The 19,197-nt window shown below is 43.8% G+C and overlaps 1 protein-coding gene across 5 annotated transcripts in view; it reads left to right on the forward strand.

Annotated features, from left to right (window-relative positions):
• Positions 1 to 19,197, forward strand: part of STPG1 (sperm tail PG-rich repeat containing 1) — an 81,238-nt gene that overhangs the window by 51,650 nt on the left and 10,391 nt on the right. For all 5 annotated transcript variants that reach the window (XM_007491307.1, XM_001365901.2, XM_056795567.1 and 2 more), the window contains 2 exons: positions 1,148 to 1,259; positions 5,780 to 5,948. In XM_007491307.1, coding sequence (XP_007491369.1) covers positions 1,148 to 1,259; positions 5,780 to 5,948 — 281 coding nt within the window. The remainder of the gene's footprint in view (positions 1 to 1,147; positions 1,260 to 5,779; positions 5,949 to 19,197) is intronic.

Genomic DNA, 19,197 nt, shown 5'->3' on the forward strand with positions numbered 1-19,197 from the left:
GTAAGGGCTATTATGATTCCCATTTTACAGATAAGAAAAAAGAGGCAGGCAGCATTTAAGTAATTTACTTGCCCAGGGTTGGGTGCAGCATGGAAGTATCTGTAACTGGATTTGAACTCAATTTTTTTTCTCATTCTAGATCCAGTGCTCTCTCCACTTTGACAGGCAGACAATATATTCACACCCAAGCTTGGAAATGGGAGGTCCTGGGTTCAATCTGGACTCAGACACTTCCTAGCTGTGTGACCCTGGGCAAGTCACATAACTTTCATTGCCTAGCTCTTCTGCCTTAGAACCAAAACTTAGTAATGATTCTAGTACTGAAGGTAAGGTTTTTTTTTTTTTTTTAAATTCAGCCTCAGATACTTCTTAGCTATGTTATCCTGGGCAATTCACTTACTATTCTTTGCCTAACCCTTTCTGTCTTAGATCTGTTACTAGGATAGAAGGTAAGAGGGTTTTGTTTGTTTTAAGGAGAGTGAGAAACAGGAGGGTTTAAATAGGTGGTGCTCCAAGTTTGAAGGATGGGAGATATCTTTGCATGCTGATTAGTAGTCCAATTTAGTTAGGAAATGGATTCTGGTCAAGGACCCAGTGGAATTGTGGGTGGGCTACGGGAGGGGAAGGCTAGGCTTCCTTCCTTCCTTCCTTCCTTCCTTCCTTCCTTCCTTCCTTCCTTCCTTCCTTCCTTCCTTCCTTCCTTCCTTCCTTCCTTCCTTCATTCCTTCATTCTTTCCTTCCTTCCTTCCTTCCTTCCTTCATTCCTTCATTCCTTCCTTCCTTCCCTTGAATATTGGTAGTAAGGACTAGGCCAATATAGATAAAGTGATTTGTTGAGGGTCGCAAAACTAGGAAGTATCTGAGGCCAGATTTATTAGTTAGATTTCTAAGGTTGTTTCCAGCTCTTGATCTATGAGTATATAACCTTGTTTCTATCTATTTTATATGCTTTTAGTATTATATTTTGCATTATAGAAATTTATGTGCATGTCATCTCTTCTGTTAGAAGATAAGTTCTTCAAAGATAGTCTCTATGGCTTATTTTATGTCTGACTCTCTTGGGGCTTAGTGTCCAGTAGTTGTTTGGTAAATATTTGTTGAATGAATTAAGATTGTTCCCTCCTTCCCTCTAAATCTTCCCCAACAGACTGCAGTATCTTTCTGCATGAAACGGAATGATTTGTGTTCTGGGGTTGCTTTTTTGTCAAAAACCCCAAGAGCATGGACAACCATTAGAAATAAGCTGACACCTCCCCCAGGTAAGTGGACAGAGGTACTCAGACTTCTGGGATATAGTGGTGTATGACTTTCAGAGCCCACATCCTTTATTGGCTTTATTATTATTATCGAATGAACCGAAGAATTTTGTCTAGGTGGGGGACTCAATGTGGAAACTCCAATGCAGATTAGCAGTTGCTCTGTAATTTGAAATCTTAGTGAGCTATCAAAGAAGGAAGGAAGGGAGGAAGAAAGAAGGAAGAAGGAGGAAAGAAGGAAGAGAGTGAGAAAGAGAGGGAAGAAAGGAGGGAAGGAGAGAAGGAATAAAATATTACATGCCTACTATGTTCCAGGAACTTTATAAACTTTATCTCATTTGATTCTCAGAATAACCCTATGATTAACTATTATTATCACTTTTAAAGTTGAGGAAACTGAGGGAGACAGAGGTAAAGTGACATGTCCAGAGTTATACAACTAGTATATTTATGGAGACAATGAAAGGGTAAAAGATTTTCCCAGGGCCACAGAATTGGGATGTATGAAAGGCAGAACTTAAACCCAGACCTTCCTGTCTTGGAGGCCAGCTTACTAGCCATCCATATGATGCCACCTCTCACATTATTTACTGATGAATAGACTCAGAAGTCTATGGTGCTCCATAGTTACAAAGTTCTGTCAATACTTTTGGCCAAAAGACCTTTGAAGAAGGGCTGGCTGGACTCAAAGGATCATGGATTTGGAGTTAGAAGGAACTTTGAAGATAATCAAGTCTTCCCATACATCTTACAAATGAGAAATGTGAGGCTGCTTTACATGAAAAGCAAGCTGTAGAAGTCGATTCAAATCCAGCTCTTCTGACCTCAGACCTCTATTTTATAGAAGAGGAAACTGAAGGGGGGTAGGAGAGGTGAGGGGTAGGAGAAAGGACCCAGCCCAGCACCAGGTAATAACTGGAAAAGCCAGGCTTCCATCCCAGTTTTCTTGACCCTTTTCCCCACCCTCAAGTCCACTATTTTCTACTCCTTGTAGTGGTTGGGCAACCCAGTGTAACTCAGCCACACTGGAGAGAAAAAAGAGGATCTTTTGGGCAATAGAGTTCTTCTTGGCCATGGAGAGAATTATGGAGAATGTCAGATCTTAAAAAACCTAGGATAAAGTTGAAAAGACCAACCATATCTTTTTGGGCAAAGAAACTGAAAGAAGACCAGTCTTGTAGCCAAATGGAGCCACCTTTGTTTTTAGAAAAGAATTCAATTGGATTTACTTCTGTGAATAGTTATTAAGTAGTTACTGTGTGTATGGCACTTTGGGTGCAGTGACTTGCCCAGGGTCACATAGTTAGAAAGTATCTGAGACTATATTTGAATTTAGGAAGATCAGTATTCCTGACTTCAGCTCCAGAGTTCTATGCACTAGGGCACCATCTGTTTAGCCCAGGATTCAAACCCAAATCCTCTGATTCAAAATCTTTGCCTATGGTCCCATGCTACCTTCTATTCCTGGCCCTCAAGGAGATTAAATCTACTAGGAGATATTAAACAAAGACACGAATAAGTATAATACTAAAGAGGATGTGAAGCTTATGAAGGACAGATTCAGACAGTGCTGGAAGAAAGGAGAGATAGAAGAGAAGCCTTTAGGCTGTGATGAGAGGGGATCTAAGAGAAGATCAAGGAAGGCTTCCTGGAGAAAATGGCCTTTGGTTAGGTCTGGAATGAAGTGAAGGATTTCAGCAGACAAAGGTGAGGAGGAATAGAATATATTCCCCAAAGGAATCATCAAGGTACAATGAAAAGACCACCTGCTCTCCTTAGAGGACCTGATTTCAAATCTAGTGTTCATCTCTTGGGCAAATCACTGAACTCTTCTGGGCCTTAGTTTTCTCATCTGTATAAAAGGGGGCAAGGAGGTTGGACTGGATGGACTTTAAGATCTCTGTTCTTCTAGTAATGCCCTGCGTGGGGAGAAGGTGAGGTGGGACGGGGTTGGGGAAGAGTGAGAAATTCAGTGAGAGTGGAATGTAGGGAGTATGTATGACAAGGGAAGTAACAACAACTTTCATAATAATAATGGCCACGTGTAGTGCTTTAAAGGTTCATGAAGTGTTTGACACACATAGTCTTATTTTGGTACAATAAGTCTGGAAAGTTGGTGCCAGATACAGAATTTGGTGAGCAAGAAGAACAAAGAATTTCTACCTGCAGCTTCCCTGTGGCAGGCCTCCAGTAGACTACAGAGTCTTTCCTTGGCCTGGTGGCCCTGAGATTCTAGTGGATGGTTCAAGGCTTAAGGCCTTCTCTCAGCAGCTTAGAGCAAAATGGCCAAATGGCTAATGGCACCAATGAGCCACAGGCCATTGAATCAACTACTGTGGGCAAAACAGGCCTGAGCCTGTGGGCTCTCATGGTAAATCTCCATTCTGTGGAAAGGATAATTACAGATGTTTCCTGTCCATGCCCTGTGGGGCCAACAGAAATAGAAGAGTGATTGGAAGCAGGCTGTCCTGCTGTGTCCTTGTCCTCCCAGATGGGCCTGGGCCGTTGCGCTTGGGTGATCTAAGCAGCCACAATTTTGCTCTCAGTCACTGGCCTTCCCAATTATTAGGCAGGGGAGAGATGGAACAGCTGAGGAAGCCAGGCCCTTCAGGACTTGACTAGGTTTTTATTTGGAAACATTAATCATTTTTTCTTCTGAGATTCTAAAGGATTTGCTAGCCCCCAGAATTCTTGCTCTTTTCTCCACCTTCCCAAGGTGGTATATACAAACCCAAGCTTTCCAATCAGCCATACTATCTTGATTCACAGGCTTTTTTCAAGTTGAATAATAATAGCATAGAGTGATAGACCTGGAGATAGGAAGACATGAGTTCAAATTTGACCTCAGACACTTGGTAGCTGTGTGACCCCGGGCAAGTCACTTCATTCTGTTTACCTCAGTTTCCTCATCTGTCAAATAAGCTAGAGAAGAAAATGGCAACCATTCCAGTATTTTGCCAAGAAAACCCCAAATGGTATCATGAAAAGTCAGACAGGACTAATCAACTAAATGACAAGAAAACATTTATAAAAGATTTTCCACACAACAACTCTGAGGGAGTATTATCCCCATTTTATAGATAAGGAAAGAAAAGCTTCAGAATTCAAAGCCCCTTTTTCACCAGACTCTAGGTCCATTAAAAACTTTGGTCTGCCCCCATTGTAATTCTTCTCAATATAATATAGAAATGCCAAAAGTTACTGTATTCTGATGTATCCTAAGAAAAGAGTTGCTCACCATTTATGGAAAAGATTACTTGAAATCATGCAGTTACCCAGACTAGGAATGAGAAGTCTTAGGTGTCCCTGTCTTTGAACTGTTGCCTAACTGGGTGACCCCGGGGTGCCCTGAAGTGGGAAGGGGAAAGACAATAACCTAAGCTGCCTTATAGCTCTGATGTCCTATGATCCATGGCACCTCCCAGCCCTGATATTCTATGTTCTAAGTTTCCTTCTCATTCTGACATTTTAGGTTCTAAGCCAGCCCCCTGCCTCCCCCTGCCCCCGCTTTGACATTCTGAGTTCTAAAGGTACTCCCAGCTCTGACATTCTGTGTTCTAAGGTCTCTCCCAGCTCTGACATTCTGTGTTCTAAGGTCTCTCCCAGCTCTGACATTCTGTGTTCTAAGGTCTCTCCCAGCTCTGACATTCTGTGTTCTAAGGTCTCTCCCAGCTCTGACAGTCTCTGTTCTAAGCTCTCTCCCAGCTCTGACATTCTGTGTTCTAAGGTCTCTCCCAGCTCTGACATTCCCTGTTCTAAGCTCCCTCCCAGCTCTGACATTCTCTGTTCTAAGGTCTCTCCCAGCTCTGACAGTCTCTGTTCTAAGGTCTCTCCCAGCTCTGACATTCTCTGTTCTAAGGTCTCTCCCAGCTCTGACATTCTCTGTTCTAAGGTCTCTCCCAGCTCTGACATTCTCTGTTCTAAGGTCTCTCCCAGCTCTGACATTCTCTGTTCTAAGCTCCCTCCCAGCTCTGACATTCTCTGTTCTAAGGTCTCTCCCAGCTCTGACATTCTGGGTTCTAAGGTCTCTCCCAGCTCTGACAGTCTCTGTTCTAAGGTCTCTCCCAGCTCTGACATTCTCTGTTCTAAGGTCTCTCCCAGCTCTGACATTCTGTGTTCTAAGGTCTCTCCCAGCTCTGACATTCTCTGTTCTAAGGTCTCTCCCAGCTCTGACATTCTCTGTTCTAAGGTCTCTCCCAGCTCTGACATTCTGTGTTCTAAGGTCTCTCCCAGCTCTGACATTCTCTGTTCTAAGGTCTCTCCCAGCTCTGACATTCTGTGTTCTAAGGTCTCCCCCAGCTCTGACATTCCATATTCTAAGGGCCCTACCACTTTGGACATTGTATCTTTTTTTTCCTAAGCTGCCCTTTAGCATCTTAGCAGGAAGTGATTCTTTAAAACATTGGCAGGCTTAGCTTGCTATTCCCTTTCGGTTGTCAGGGTCACAATCCCTAGGCTCAGAACCTCCCTTCTTATTAACCAAGGAAATTCTCTTATTCTTCCTTATCCTTCTTCTTTCTTAGGGCATTACGACATCAATGAGAGCCTGGTGAAGGAGGCCCCCAAGCTTGTTGGGTGTGGTTTTAAGTCAAGAACTGGTCGGGACACGAAGGTAACATCTTTTGTCCCTGGGCCAGGCTATTACAATCCTAACGGCCCCATCAAAATCACCCCAAAGAAGAAAATGATGCCGTGAGTTGGGCTTTTATTTGTTGATGAGGGGGTGGGCAAGGAGAGTCCTCCATTCTGGGAAGAAGCACCCACTGGGCAGAGGCTGGGAGAAGGTGGGCTGCCTCCAGGAAGGGAGCCGGCTGCCTTCTGATATAGGAGTCCTTGCCCTTGTTTTGACCTGGTTCCCCTGGGCCTTCTGGGGATGCCTGTGAGCCTCTTCTCACAATGATAATTTTAAATAGTTGAAGATAATGCTAAATTTCACTAAGAGGTTAATGAAGATATAGGGCTTATTTTTTTTCCCCATCCAAGTTCCTAGAGCTTCTGAAAACTATCCAGAGGCCCTTTTGGGCCCATGGACCCCAGGTGGGATCTCCTGCTCTATGAAAATGGATTGCTTATTGCTGTGGGTGAGTCCCTTTAGCATCTTCTTTTTCCTTGGCTGCTCTTGTTGCTTATTGTTGCCCTAGCCAGGACAGCCTAAGGAGACAGAAGCCAGGGAGACCTCCAAAGGGAAGGAAGGTTAACTATGAGAATGTCCTGTTGCTCCCTGTCAAAAATGGCATGTGGTCTAGACAATCACTGAAATACTCTGAAACCCTGCGAATGCATACAGTCTCCTGGTCCTACTCCCAGGGCAGGACATAATCCATTGTCACAGGATGGAAAAAATGGAAAGGACTTTAGAGGTCATCTAGACCAACTTACCCATTTCACAGAGGAGGAAACTGAGTCTCAGAGTGGAGAAAGTAGTGCCCAAGGTCATATAGGGAGTAAGTAAACAGCAGAATGGGTCAGACCTTCAGAATTCTGATTGCAAAGCCCAGCTTCTGTCAGCTTTCCCTGGTGGCTATCCTAGAGCAGCCTCTTACCACCTGCTTCCTCTCTCAGGCTGCCCGAGGACAGCAGGTAAAAGTAGGGGGAACCTGAACCTTTGGTATTGGACTGGTCCCCTTGAGCTGTGAGTTGAGCTGTTTGTTTGGGAAGGAAGGAAAACAAAAGTCAGATGAAACACCTTTGTGGGACAGTTCTGGAAGGGCTATTATCCTTCTGGTCTTCCCAGTGTTCTGCTATTTGTGAACAGTCTTCTGAGTTTTCTGGGTCCTTGGGAAAATCTTGGGCAATCAGGTGTGATAGAGGGTACCTGAGACCCAAGATTCAGAGCTTACTAATTGGATGGTTAAGGAAGATGGTGGCAGGTCAGTGGTCAGTGAGTGATCTTGATGGCACATTCAGAACTCTTCTTGGTTCTCTTAGGTGGAAGGAGGTCACAGAACCCTGGCACTCCATGGCGGCTGGACCTTCCCACCTTTCCAAACTGGATGTTCCTTTGTGCCTTGCATTCTTCTGCTCAGAACCCTTAAATTGTTCTCTGTTGCCTGCTAAGTATAATCTGAATCCCATAGGGCAAGACTCTCCAAAATCTGCCTCTACTGGCCTTTTTCAGTTTGTCATACTCCACATTTGACATTCCAAGCAATCTGGGCTCTCTCTTAGGCATTTGCTCAGCATCCCCTGAAGCTATGTTTTTGCCCCAGCTGTTCCTTATACCTGGCATGCCTTCTGCTGCCTTTTGACATTTGAATTCTATCCATCCTTTAAAGCCCAGAGTTGCACTCTGCTTCTTCTTCTAATGAACTGTTTCTGATCCTTCCCAGGTGGATTACAGTGAGACTAGAATAAATGCTAGGGGAAGAAATCTTAGGACTTTCCTGAAACAGAAATACACAGGTCCCAACATTTCATAACATTTCTCCATTAAGGAATAGGAAGGAGTGTGGTTGTTCAGCATTCTCTTTGTGACCCCATTTGGGGTTTTCTTGGCAAAGATACTGGAGTGAGTTGTGATTTCCTTCTCCAGCCCATTTGACAGATGAGGAAACTGAGGCAGGTAGGGTTAAATGACTTGCCCAGGGTCACACAGCTAGAACATATCTGAGGCCAGATTTGAACCTCATTCCTACTGGCTCCAGAACTGTTGTTGTTGTTTTTTTGCTATTGGTGTTATACTATAGATTGTTCTGCTTCTGTTCATTTCAGTATGCATCAGATCAGGCAACTCTTTCCATGTCTTGTTGAAATCCTCGATTTCTGAATTTTTTACAATGCAGGAGTACTCTGTCACATTCGTATTTCAGAATTTATTCAGTCGTTCCCCAATTGATGGGCAGTTCCTAAGGGAACAAATCCAGGCTATTTATCTCCACGTGGGAAAAAGTGTTCCAAATCAATAATTAGTATGAGGATCTAATTCATATCCATCAGATTGGCAAAGATGACCCCCCCCACCAATGACAAAAGTTGGAGGTCCTGCAGGAAAACAGGTATATTGACACACTACTGGTGGATCTGTGAATGTGTCTGACCATTATGGAAAGCAATTTGAAATTATTTTCAAAAAGTTACTGAACGCCCATGCCCTTGGACCCTGCTATACCACTGCTAGGCACAAGTATACCCCAAAAGAGATCAAAGAAAGAGGGAAAGGTCTTCCTTTACGCACAAAAATGTTCATAGTACTTCTCTTGATGGCAAAGATCTGAAAATTAAAGGGACTTTCTTGAGAGCTAGGAGTGGGGAATGTGCAACTACAAGTAAATACAAGGTAATGGGGGAGGAGAGAGGATTTGGAGTGGAAAGACCTCTAAAAATTGTTTCCATTACTAATGACATAATGTAGGAGATGGCACCTACTTTTTGGGAGGTAGCACAGTGGGTAGAATGCCAGTGCTGGGGTTGGGAGGACCTGGGTTGAAATCTGGGCTTAGAAATTTCCTAGCTGTATGACCTTGGGCAAGTCACTTAACCCCCATTTGCCTAGCTCTTGCCTTTGTGTCTTAGAATTATTACTAAGACAGAAAATCAGGGTTAAAAAAAGAGAGAGGTGGCACCTGTGATGACCCTTTATTTTATTTTTCATTAGTTTGCTGCCAATTATATGTAATAACAAATTTCCACGTACATTTTCTGACGTTATATGATCCCAATTGTCTCCCTCCCTCCTTTCCTTCCTGCTCCCAGAGCTGGCAAGCAATTTGATCTGGGTTATAGATACATTATGTGAAGATCCTTTAAAGGAGCCAGGGGTTCTACTTTTTCTTTTTGTATCCCAGCACCTAGTACAATGCTTGGCACAACATTTAACAAATGCTTGTTTTGAATTGGATTGAACCGTGCAGGCAGAAATGATGAGGGGCAGAGCCTCATAGTCTGTAAAAAGAGATATGAGAGAAAAGAGTGTCAGAGAGGTGTGTGACAATGGGGTTAAAGTTTCTTGTTGGGGGTCACACAGCTAATAAATGGTAGAGGCAGGGCTTAAACTCAGGCCTTCTGCCCCCACCAATCTAGCCCCGCTTTCAGAGGGATGCCAGATTTTGTAACCACCAACCACCCTTTGGTGATTCAAAAACCAAGAGGGTTTGTGGGTCTCCAGAATATCTTACCAAAAGGCCTTGATTGTCTGCTCAGGCTCTTCTTGCTGACATCCATAGCTCTCCTCCTGATGATTCAGAGAGCCAGGGTTACCTAGGGTGAGAGTTTCTGGAGATCCCAAAGGGGCCTCCTGCCTCCCAGCTCACCTCTGAAAAGGAGGAGCGTCTAGCCACATATTTCCAACCCTCTGTCTGTTTCCTAGAGTTCCATGTGCCCCTGTCTCTGCATAGACATGTTGGTAGACGGCATTCACTGGCTGGGGTCCAACTTGGCCAATTACACCGGACCCACCTAAGCTTCCCCTGGGATTTTCGATTAGCTATGGGAGGCTTCCAAACCCCCCTTTCCTGATCTGACACCTGTTGCCCTGTCAAACACACACAACATTCCACCCTAGAGGCAAGTGGCTGCCCTTTAATGATGAGCAAGCTGCCCCTTTATCCTTCCCAAATGATGGGAACCCCCTGCTGCCAACTTAAATCTGTTCCTGGGAGTGTCCTGAGGGTCTCTGATGTCTTCCTGGGCTGACCTGCTGAGTGCTGGGAGACATTCATTATTCTCTCCTGATTTGCAAACAGCCCAGATTTAAAGCCACAGACACAATTAATCCTTCAGGCTGGGAGAAGGCTGACCCTTTCATAGAAATTCCCCCTTCCTTCCCCTCACCCCCTGCCATAGACACAGACATGTAGGGCAGAGCCTGGAGTGACTTTTATAAATAAGTGATGCAGCTCATAAAAGGCTTAGTTATGATGAACCCAGGGACTTCTCTGCTTTTCATCAGGTCTGTTCTTGCAAAGCTGCCAAGATGCCTCCTTGCTGTCGAGTGAGAAATGTCTGGTGGACAATGAGTTGTCCATCGTATTCCTAGGTATGAATGAAGGCCACTTTCAGCTCTGGCCTTCTATGTTGCAACGGTCTATGTCCTAAGACCCCATCTGCCTTTGACATTCTGTTATAAGAGTGTCTGGTCCTAGAGCCCCTCTGCCCCCGACGTTCTAGATTCTGGCATTCTCTGTTCTAGGCTGCTTCTGCTTCTAACATTCTGTGTTCTTTTTAAAAAGCTTTTTTATTCAAAGATATTTTATTTAAAAATTACATATGATAACCATTTTAACATATTTTCCCCAAAGTTATAATATCAAAATTGTCTCCCTCCCTCCTTCCCATCCTCCCTCCCAGAGATGGTAAACAATTTGATCTGAGTTATATATGTGTTATCAAGCAGAGCATACTTCCATACTGTAAGAGCATACTCCTATAAAACCAAAACCATAAATGAACTAATGTGAAAGATAGCATATTTTGGTCTGCATTCCAACTCCAACTATTCTTTCTCTGGAGGTGGATAGCATTCCTCATCATAAGTCCTTCAGAATTGTTCCAGATCATTGCATTGTTGAGAGTAGCCAAGTCTATCCCAGTTGATCATCATACAGTATTGCTGTTATTGTGTATAATGTTCTCCCAGTTCTGCTTATTTTGCTCTGCATCAGTTGATGTAGGTCTTAACAGATTTTTCTGAAATCATCCCACTCATCAGTTCTTATAGCAATATTCAGTATTCCAAGGTCCCTTCTGCCTCCGACATTTTATATATTCTATGGTCTGAGATCTCCTCTGGTTCCGACTCTAGATTCTAGCATTCTTTGTTCTCAGGCACCTTCCAGCTCCAAACTACTATATTCTAAGGTCCCTTCTGGTTCTAAAATTCTGTGTTCTAAGGTCTCTCATAACTGACATTCTGTTCTAGGGTCCCTTCCAGTTCTGACATTCTCTTCTAAATCTCTTCTGGTTTTTCCATTCTACTTTCTAGGGGTCTTTTCATCTTTGACAGTCTGTGTTAGAAGTGTATTCTTGGGACAGCTAGGTGGCACAATGGATGGAGCACTAGGCCTAGAGTTAGGAGGACCTGAGTTCAAATCTAGTTTCAGGCACTCCATAGTTGTGTGACCCTGGGTAAACCACTTAACTCCCATTTGCCTTACCCTTCTGACTTAGAGTTGTTACTAAGACAGAGTTTTGTTTTGTTTTTAAACTGTATTAAGACTTTTGGGACATTCTGTATTGGCAAGAGTTTTGCAGACTTTAAAAGCCCCTAGAAACCTTGGTTCATAGAAACACAGAAAGATCTGGAAGGGACCTTGGAGGTCATTGAATCTCCAATGCCTCTCTCAGCTTTGGGGTTCCATGACCCTCTGTGTAGAGCAATTTGCTACTAGGAATACGGAGAGACATAATGATGATAAAAATGATGATGATAACTAACATTTATTAAGCCCCAACTGTGTGCCAGGCATTGTACTAAGTGCTTTACAATGATTATCTCATTTGATACACAATGATCCTGGAAGGTAGAAGCTGTTATTATCCCCATTTTACAGATGAGAAAACTGAGACTGAGAAAGCTAGCGTGACTTGCTCAGGGTTACTCAGGAAGTAGTTGAGGCTGGATTTACACACAGGGCTTCCTGATTCCAGCACTCTAATCATTGCACCAAGTAGCTGATAAATAATAAGAGCTCTCATTTCTAGAGCCCTTTGAACCTTGCACAGCCCTTTACATGTATTATCTTATCTAATCCCAGGGCAGAGGTTCTGCAGCTATAATGACTTTTGAGCTTAGTTTCAGAGACATTAAGTCACTTATTCCAGTTACACACCTGGAATCTAGAGTCAGAAGCAAGATTCAAACCCAGGGCTTCCTGACTCAAGTCCAGCATTCTCACCCCCAAGCCTTGCTGACAGACCTCAAGTAGATTATGGCCTAGTGGAGGACAGAACACAAATAGAAGAATATGATATGAAACACACCAAGAAACATGTCTAAGGGACATATAAATCAAGTATTCCCCAATGCATAGGGAATGAAAAATAATTTCCAATTGGGATTGGGCATGAGGGAAGCCTTTCTGGAAGAGGCAGCATTGGAGGTAGGCCTGGGAGGTTGGAGAGAGATTGCATTGGGGAAAGGCCTTCCAGATGTGGGGAAGAGCACTGGCAAAGGCTTGAAGGAAGAAAAGACCTGGATATATGGGGATGGGCAGTGGGGAGGCCTACGACTCACCCCTTCTTTCCCAGGCAAAGGAAAAAACTGAGATTGAGTAATGCCTTGAAGGCATTTGGGGGGGGCTAAGTGTTGAAATAGATAGAGGGCTGGACCTCAAGTGAGGAAGATGTGGACTCCAGTCTGGCTTCAGACACCCAATAGCTGGGCAACTGGGTGAGTCCCTTCACCTTTGCCTCAGTTTCCTCGCCCATCAAATAGGGATAACCCATGAGCATCAAATGAGATTTATTTATTAAAGCACTTTATCCCACGATACCTAGAACATAACAGGTGCTAGATAAGAGCCTCTATTTGCTGTTATTGTTGTCCTCATTTTACAGATTTAAAAAGTGAGGCTCAGAAAGATTCAGTCACTTCATGGTTCCACAAGCCAGTGTCAAAGGCAGGATTTGAACCTGATGTCCTTTTGGTACCAAGTCCAGATTCTGTCCTCTTTGAGGGAGAAGATGTCTTGGTCATCTGGTCCAACTGAAACCTGAACAGGATGTTTAACAGCACAGCTCTGTTAGGAGAATATAAAGCCCTTGAGAACTGGCAGAGGCCCGTGTAGGGGTCTTTGTATTTGTAGAGCCCATCCCATAGGGGGCTTTGGGAAGCCTCTTTTGCCTGAAGGATGTTGCAAGTCTTAGTTTAAACTTGCCCTAAGACTTTGGGGACACTGTATATATAATATACTAGCCAGTGTGGGCTTACACACAGGAGCCCTGTGGAAGAGCGGACTACAGGCATTCTTGCCCATATTCTTCCCGTGGGGAGAATAGTTAAGCTCAGACTAGAAAAGGTTCTTACCCAAGACCCCAAATCTAGTGTCAGAGGTGAGATTTGAACCTAGATCTTCCCAAATTCTAAGTTGGACACATGGTAGGTGTTGAAGAAATATTTGCTGAATTCCCAGCTGGTGTTAAGCAAAGGTTATCAAGCTCAGGGGTGTCAAAGTCAAATAGAAATGGGGTCACTAACATTTTTAAACCTCTTATCTTCCATCTTAGAATCAATACTGGGTATTGGCTCCAAGGCAGAAGAGTGGTAAGGGCTAGGCAATGGGGGTCAAGTGACTTGCCCAGGGTCACACAGCTGTGAAGTATCTGAGGTCAGATTTGAACCCAGGACCTCCCATCTCTGGGCCTGACTCTTAATCCACTGAGCCACACAATTGCTCCTTGGGGTGGGGGTGTCACTAACTTATACAGAATGATCTCTGCCAGCCACATACTGATTTAGAAAACCTCATATAGGTGTGTATGTGGGGCAGCAAGTGGCTGGAGTCAGGAAGACTGAGATCAAATCTGCCCTCAGACACTTACCTGCTGTGTGTCCCTGGGCAAGTCACTTCATCCTGTCTGCCTCCGTTTCCTTCTCCATCAAAAGAGCTGGAAAAGGAAATGGCAAACCACTCAAAGATCTTGGCCAAGAAAACCCAAGTGGGGTTCCTAAGAGCCAGACGTGACTGAAAAACATACACATACGTACATCCGTATATGGCATGTTTATTAACACATTCAAGTCAGACAGGAATGATGACCTGGTATGGGCTGCACTTGGGAGTGACCCAGGGGCCATGTTTAACACTTCTGATGCAGCCTAACCTGGAAGATTTCCATCAGTGGGTAGAGGACGAAGAACAGGCTGAATCACACCTCAGCCACTTACTAGCAAGTGGTATTGGGTGAGTTGGTTACCCTCTGCTTGCCTCAGTTTCCTTGACTGTAAAATGTGGATGATAATAGCACCTCCCAACCAGCGTCATTCTGAGGTTCAAATGAGACGTTTGTAAATGCCTGCTTGCCACATAGTAAATATTTAAATAATGCTTGTTCTGTGATCTTTTCCCCCATAGGTACAAAACCAACAAAAACCTAAAGTGACTAGTACAAATACAGTTGTAGTTCAGTTGTTACAGACATGTCTGACTCTTTGCCCCATTTGGGGTTTTCTTGGCAAAGACACTGGAATGCCATTTCCTTCTGCAGCTCATTTTCCAGATTGACGAAATGAAGGCAAACAGAGTCAAGTGACTTGTCCAGGGTCACACAGTAGTGAGGCTGAATTAGAACTCATCATGAAGAATTTTCTTGACTCTAGGTCCAACACTCTACCGCTACATCACTCAGCTGCCCTCCCCTGCATCACAATATGGCACAAAGGAGTTAAATATAAAATTATTTGGGAGGGACCGACCTAGCAGTTGGGAATCAGAAAAGGTTTCATTCCTCTGCATGATGGCGCTGGGTCTTAAAGAAAGAGAGGGAGGCTAAGAGGCAAAGTCAGTAACAGTCAATAAACATTTCTTAGTGTCTACTATGTGCTGGGTACTGGCAGAGGTAAGGAGAGAGTGCAATTCCAGGCACAAGGGACAGACAATGCAAAGGCACGGAGATGGGAGATAATGTCCTAAGTAAGGAACAGCTAGATCCCAGAGTGCGGGAGAGGAATGACCAGGAGGATGGTGAGAGAGACTGAGGCTAGATCGTGTAAGGCTTTAAAAGCAAACTACACACATTTAGGTTTTATCCCAGAGGGAATAAGACTTGCTTGAGTAGGATGGTCAAGTGGTCCAGGCTTCCCCTGAGGAAAATCACATTGGCAAGACTAATTACTTTTTCATGAGAGAGAAAGACTGTAAGCTCCCTGAGGGCAGGGACTGTTTGCTTTTTTGTCTTTGTATTTCTAGCACCTCGCTTTCTGCTTGGCACATAGTAGACACTTAATCAATGCTTCAATTTTGGTAAAGAGAAAGATCATAAGTGGCCCTTGATTGGTAGTTAAATTGGGTTAAATAATATCATCCACAGGATAACTAGCTGGGGGAGAAAGGAGAGGGGAGAGGCAGGCATACCACCTTCTCATAACACCAATAACATGAATAACTTACATTTCTAAAGGCTTTAAGGTTTACACAGTGCATCTCTCACCCTGGGAAGTAGGGGTCTTAGCGCTTTTATTCCCTAGCTGCTGCTGGGGAAACTGAGGCTAGAGGAGGCCAAGTGGCCAGCCCTCAGTCATATGCCTGGTCAGCACTAGGGCTAGGAGTGAGCCCAGCTTCTTCCGATTTTGCATCTGGCTCAGCTGGAGACCCTACTCGGCCTCCCCTCTGCTAAGACCCTTTCTTTCCACTTTAGAGGCCAGAATGGATCTGCAATTTCCCTGTGAGGAGGAGACCTGGGCTGGAGGGAAAAGAGGGTCTGGAATCTGTGAATGCAACAAGTATGCTCCCTCCTGGCTCTTACAACTTCTAGGAATTCAGGAAATTTCATGACAGGGCAGGCAACAGGCTCAGCAGTTTCCCAGGGAATCTGGGAATGAATGGCCAGTGGAGGAGGAGGGAACCACAAGCCTGGACAGGAGCTGACTGGACATTTATGATGAGGGAGAAGTCCACCACACCCTCCCTGCAGGCCCTGCTCCTGGACAGACCCAAAGGGGAGGGAAAGGAAGGGAGCTTTGGTTCTCCGGGTACATTTCTCTTTTGAATAAGTGCATCCCTGCCAGCCAAGCAACTGTCATAGGAGCTCCTCATCTTGGATAAATCACTCCTCCCCTAGCCTCAGTCTCCTTCCTCGTAAAATTAGGAATTTGGACTAAATGAGTTCTTAGATGCCTCCCAGCTCTGACATTCTGGATTCTAAGACCTTTCCCAGCTCTGACATTCTCTATTCTAAGGTCTCTCCCAGCTCTGACACTCTCTGTTCTAAGATCTCTCCCAGCTCTGACATTCTCTGTTCTAAGACCTTTCCCAGCTCTGACACTCTCTGTTCTGAGGTCTCTCCCAGCCCTGATATTCTCTGTTCTAAGCTCTCTCCCAGCTCTGACATTCTGTGTTCTAAGGTCCCTCCCAGCTCTGACATTCTGTGTTCTAAGGTCCCTCCCAGCTCTGACATTCTGGATTCTAAGACCTTTCCCAGCTCTGACATTCTCTGTTCTAAGGTCTCTCCCAGCTCTGACAGTCTCTGTTCTAAGGTCTCTCCCAGCTCTGACACTCTCTGTTCTGAGGTCTCTCCCAGCCCTGATATTCTCTGTTCTAAGCTCTCTCCCAGCTCTGACATTCTCTGTTCTAAGATCCCTCCCAGCTCTGACATTCTCTGTTCTAAGGTCTCTCCCAGCTCTGACATTCTCTGTTCTAAGGTCTCTCCCAGCTCTGACACTCTCTGTTCTGAGGTCTCTCCCAGCCCTGATATTCTCTGTTCTAAGCTCTCTCCCAGCTCTGACATTCCCTGTTCTAAGGTCTCTCCCAGCTCTGACATTCTCTATTCTAAGGTCTCTCCCAGCTCTGACATTCTCTGTTCTAAGATCCCTCCCAGCTCTGACATTCTCTGTTCTAAGATCCCTCCCAGCTCTGACATTCTCTGTTATAAGCTCCTTCCCAGCTCTGACATTCTCTGTTCTAAGGTCTCTCCCAGCTCTGACATTCTCTCCCAGCTCTGACATTCTGTGTTCTAAGGTCTCTCCCAGCTCTGACATTCTCTGTTCTAAGCTCCTTCCCAGCTCTGACATTCTGTGTTCTAAGGTCTCTCCCAGCTCTGACATTCTCTGTTCTAAGCTCCTTCCCAGCTCTGACATTCTGTGTTCTAAGGTCTCTCCCAGCTCTGACATTCTGGGTTCTAAGGTCTCTCCCAGCTCTGACATTCTCTGTTCTAAGCTCCTTCCCAGCTCTGACATTCTGTGTTCTAAGGTCTCTCCCAGCTCTGACAGTCTCTGTTCTAAGGTCTCTCCCAGCTCTGACATTCTCTGTTCTAAGCTCTCTCCCAGCTCTGACATTCTCTGTTCTAAGCTCTCTCCCAGCTCTGACATTTTCTATTCTAAGGTCTCTCCCAGCTCTGACATTCCCTGTTCTAAGATCTCTCCCAGCTCTGACATTCTCTGTTCTAAGGTCTTTCCCAGCTCTGACAGCATATGATCTTACTTCCCTAAGACTCTAACTTAGTGACAGAGGCATTACCTAACCTTGCAGCTGCTCATTGTGGCCAAGCAAGGACCCAAGAGATTGAATGAAAGCTAGGTCTGAGGCCCCTGTTGTGCAGTTTACTTAAGCAAGAATTCTTACTATTTTTTAAAATTTAGAATATTTTTCCATGGTTACATGATTCATGATCTACTGCCCCCCTCCCAGAGCTGACAAGCAGTTCCATTGGGTGGTACATGTATCATTGTTCAAAACCTGTTTCTATGTTAATCATATTTGCACTAGGGTGATCATTTCAAGGCCAAACCCCAATCATATCCCGATCGAACCACATGATAGATCATATGTTTTTCTTCTGTGTTTCTGCTCCCACAGTTCTTTTTCTGCATGTGGATATTGTTCTTTCTCAGAAGACCCTCAGAATTGTCCTTGATCATTGCATTGCTGCTAGTATCACAATGTATCAGTCTCTGTGTACAATGTTCTCCTGGTTCTGCTCCTCTCACTCTGCATCACTTCCTGGAGGTTGTTCCAGTTCTCATGGAATTCCTCCAGTTCATTATTCCTTTGAGCACAATAGTATTCCATCACCAACAGATACCACAATTTGTTCAGCCATTCCCCAATTGAAGGGCATCCCCTCTTTTTCCAATTTTTTTTTTTGCCACCACAAAGAGTGCAGCTATGAATATTCTTATACAAGTCTTTTTCCTAATTATCTCTTTGGGGTACAAACCCAGCAGTGGTATGGCTGGATCAAAGGGCAGTCTTTTAGCACCCTTTGGGGATAGTTCCAAATTGCCCTCCAGAATGGTTGGATCAATTCACAACTCCACCAGCAGTGCATTTTTGTCCTGACTTTTGCCACATCCCCTCCAGCATTCATTACTTTCCTTTGCTGTCATATTGGCCAATCTAAGAGGTGTGAAGTGGTACCTTCAGAGTTGTTTTGATTTGCATTTTTCTAATTAGGAAGGATTTAGAATACTTTTTCCTGTGCTTATTGATAGTTTTGATTTCTTTATCTGAAAACTGCTATTCATGTCCCTTGCCCATTTATCAAATTCAGGAATGGCTTGATTTTTTGTACAATTGACTTAGTTCCTTAGTTTTGTTATAAGAATATTCTCCCAATTTGTTGTTTTCCTTCTAATTTTGGTTGCATTGGTTTTGTTTGTACAAAGACTTTTTAATTTGACATAATTAAAGTCATTTATTTTATATTTTATAATGTTTTTGCATGGTCTTAAATTCCTTCCTTTCCCACAGATCTGATAAGTATACTATTCTATGTTCACTTAACTTATTTATGATTTCATTTTTTATATTTAAGTCATTTACCCATTTTGAATTATCTTAGTATAGGGTATGAGATGTTGATCTAAACCTAATTTTTCCCATACTGTTTAACAATTTTCCCAGCAGTTTTTGTCAAATACTGAGTTCTTGTCCCAAAAGCTGGGAACTATGGGTTTACTGAGGTCATTTAGCCCAAGTCTATTTCATTGATCCACCCTTCTGTTTCTTAGCCAGTACCATATTGTTTTGATGACCATTACTTTATAGTACAGTTTAAGATCTGGTACTGCTAGGCCTCCCTCCTTCACATTTTTTCCCATTATTTCCCTTGATATTCTTGATTTTTTGTTGTTCCAACTGAACTTTGTTATAATTTTTTCTAATTCTATAAAAAAGTTTCTTGGTAGTTTGATAGGTATGGCACTGAATAAGTAGATTAATTTGGGTAGGATTGTCATTTTTATTATGTTAGCTCCTACCCATGAGTGATTAGTGTTTTTCCAGTTATTTAGATCTAGTTTTAATTGTGTGAAAAGTGTTTTGTAGTTGTGTTCATATAATTCCTGTGT

This window comes from Monodelphis domestica, chromosome 4 (genome assembly GCF_027887165.1).
Source record: "Monodelphis domestica isolate mMonDom1 chromosome 4, mMonDom1.pri, whole genome shotgun sequence".
NCBI classification, from domain to species: Eukaryota; Metazoa; Chordata; class Mammalia; order Didelphimorphia; family Didelphidae; genus Monodelphis; species Monodelphis domestica.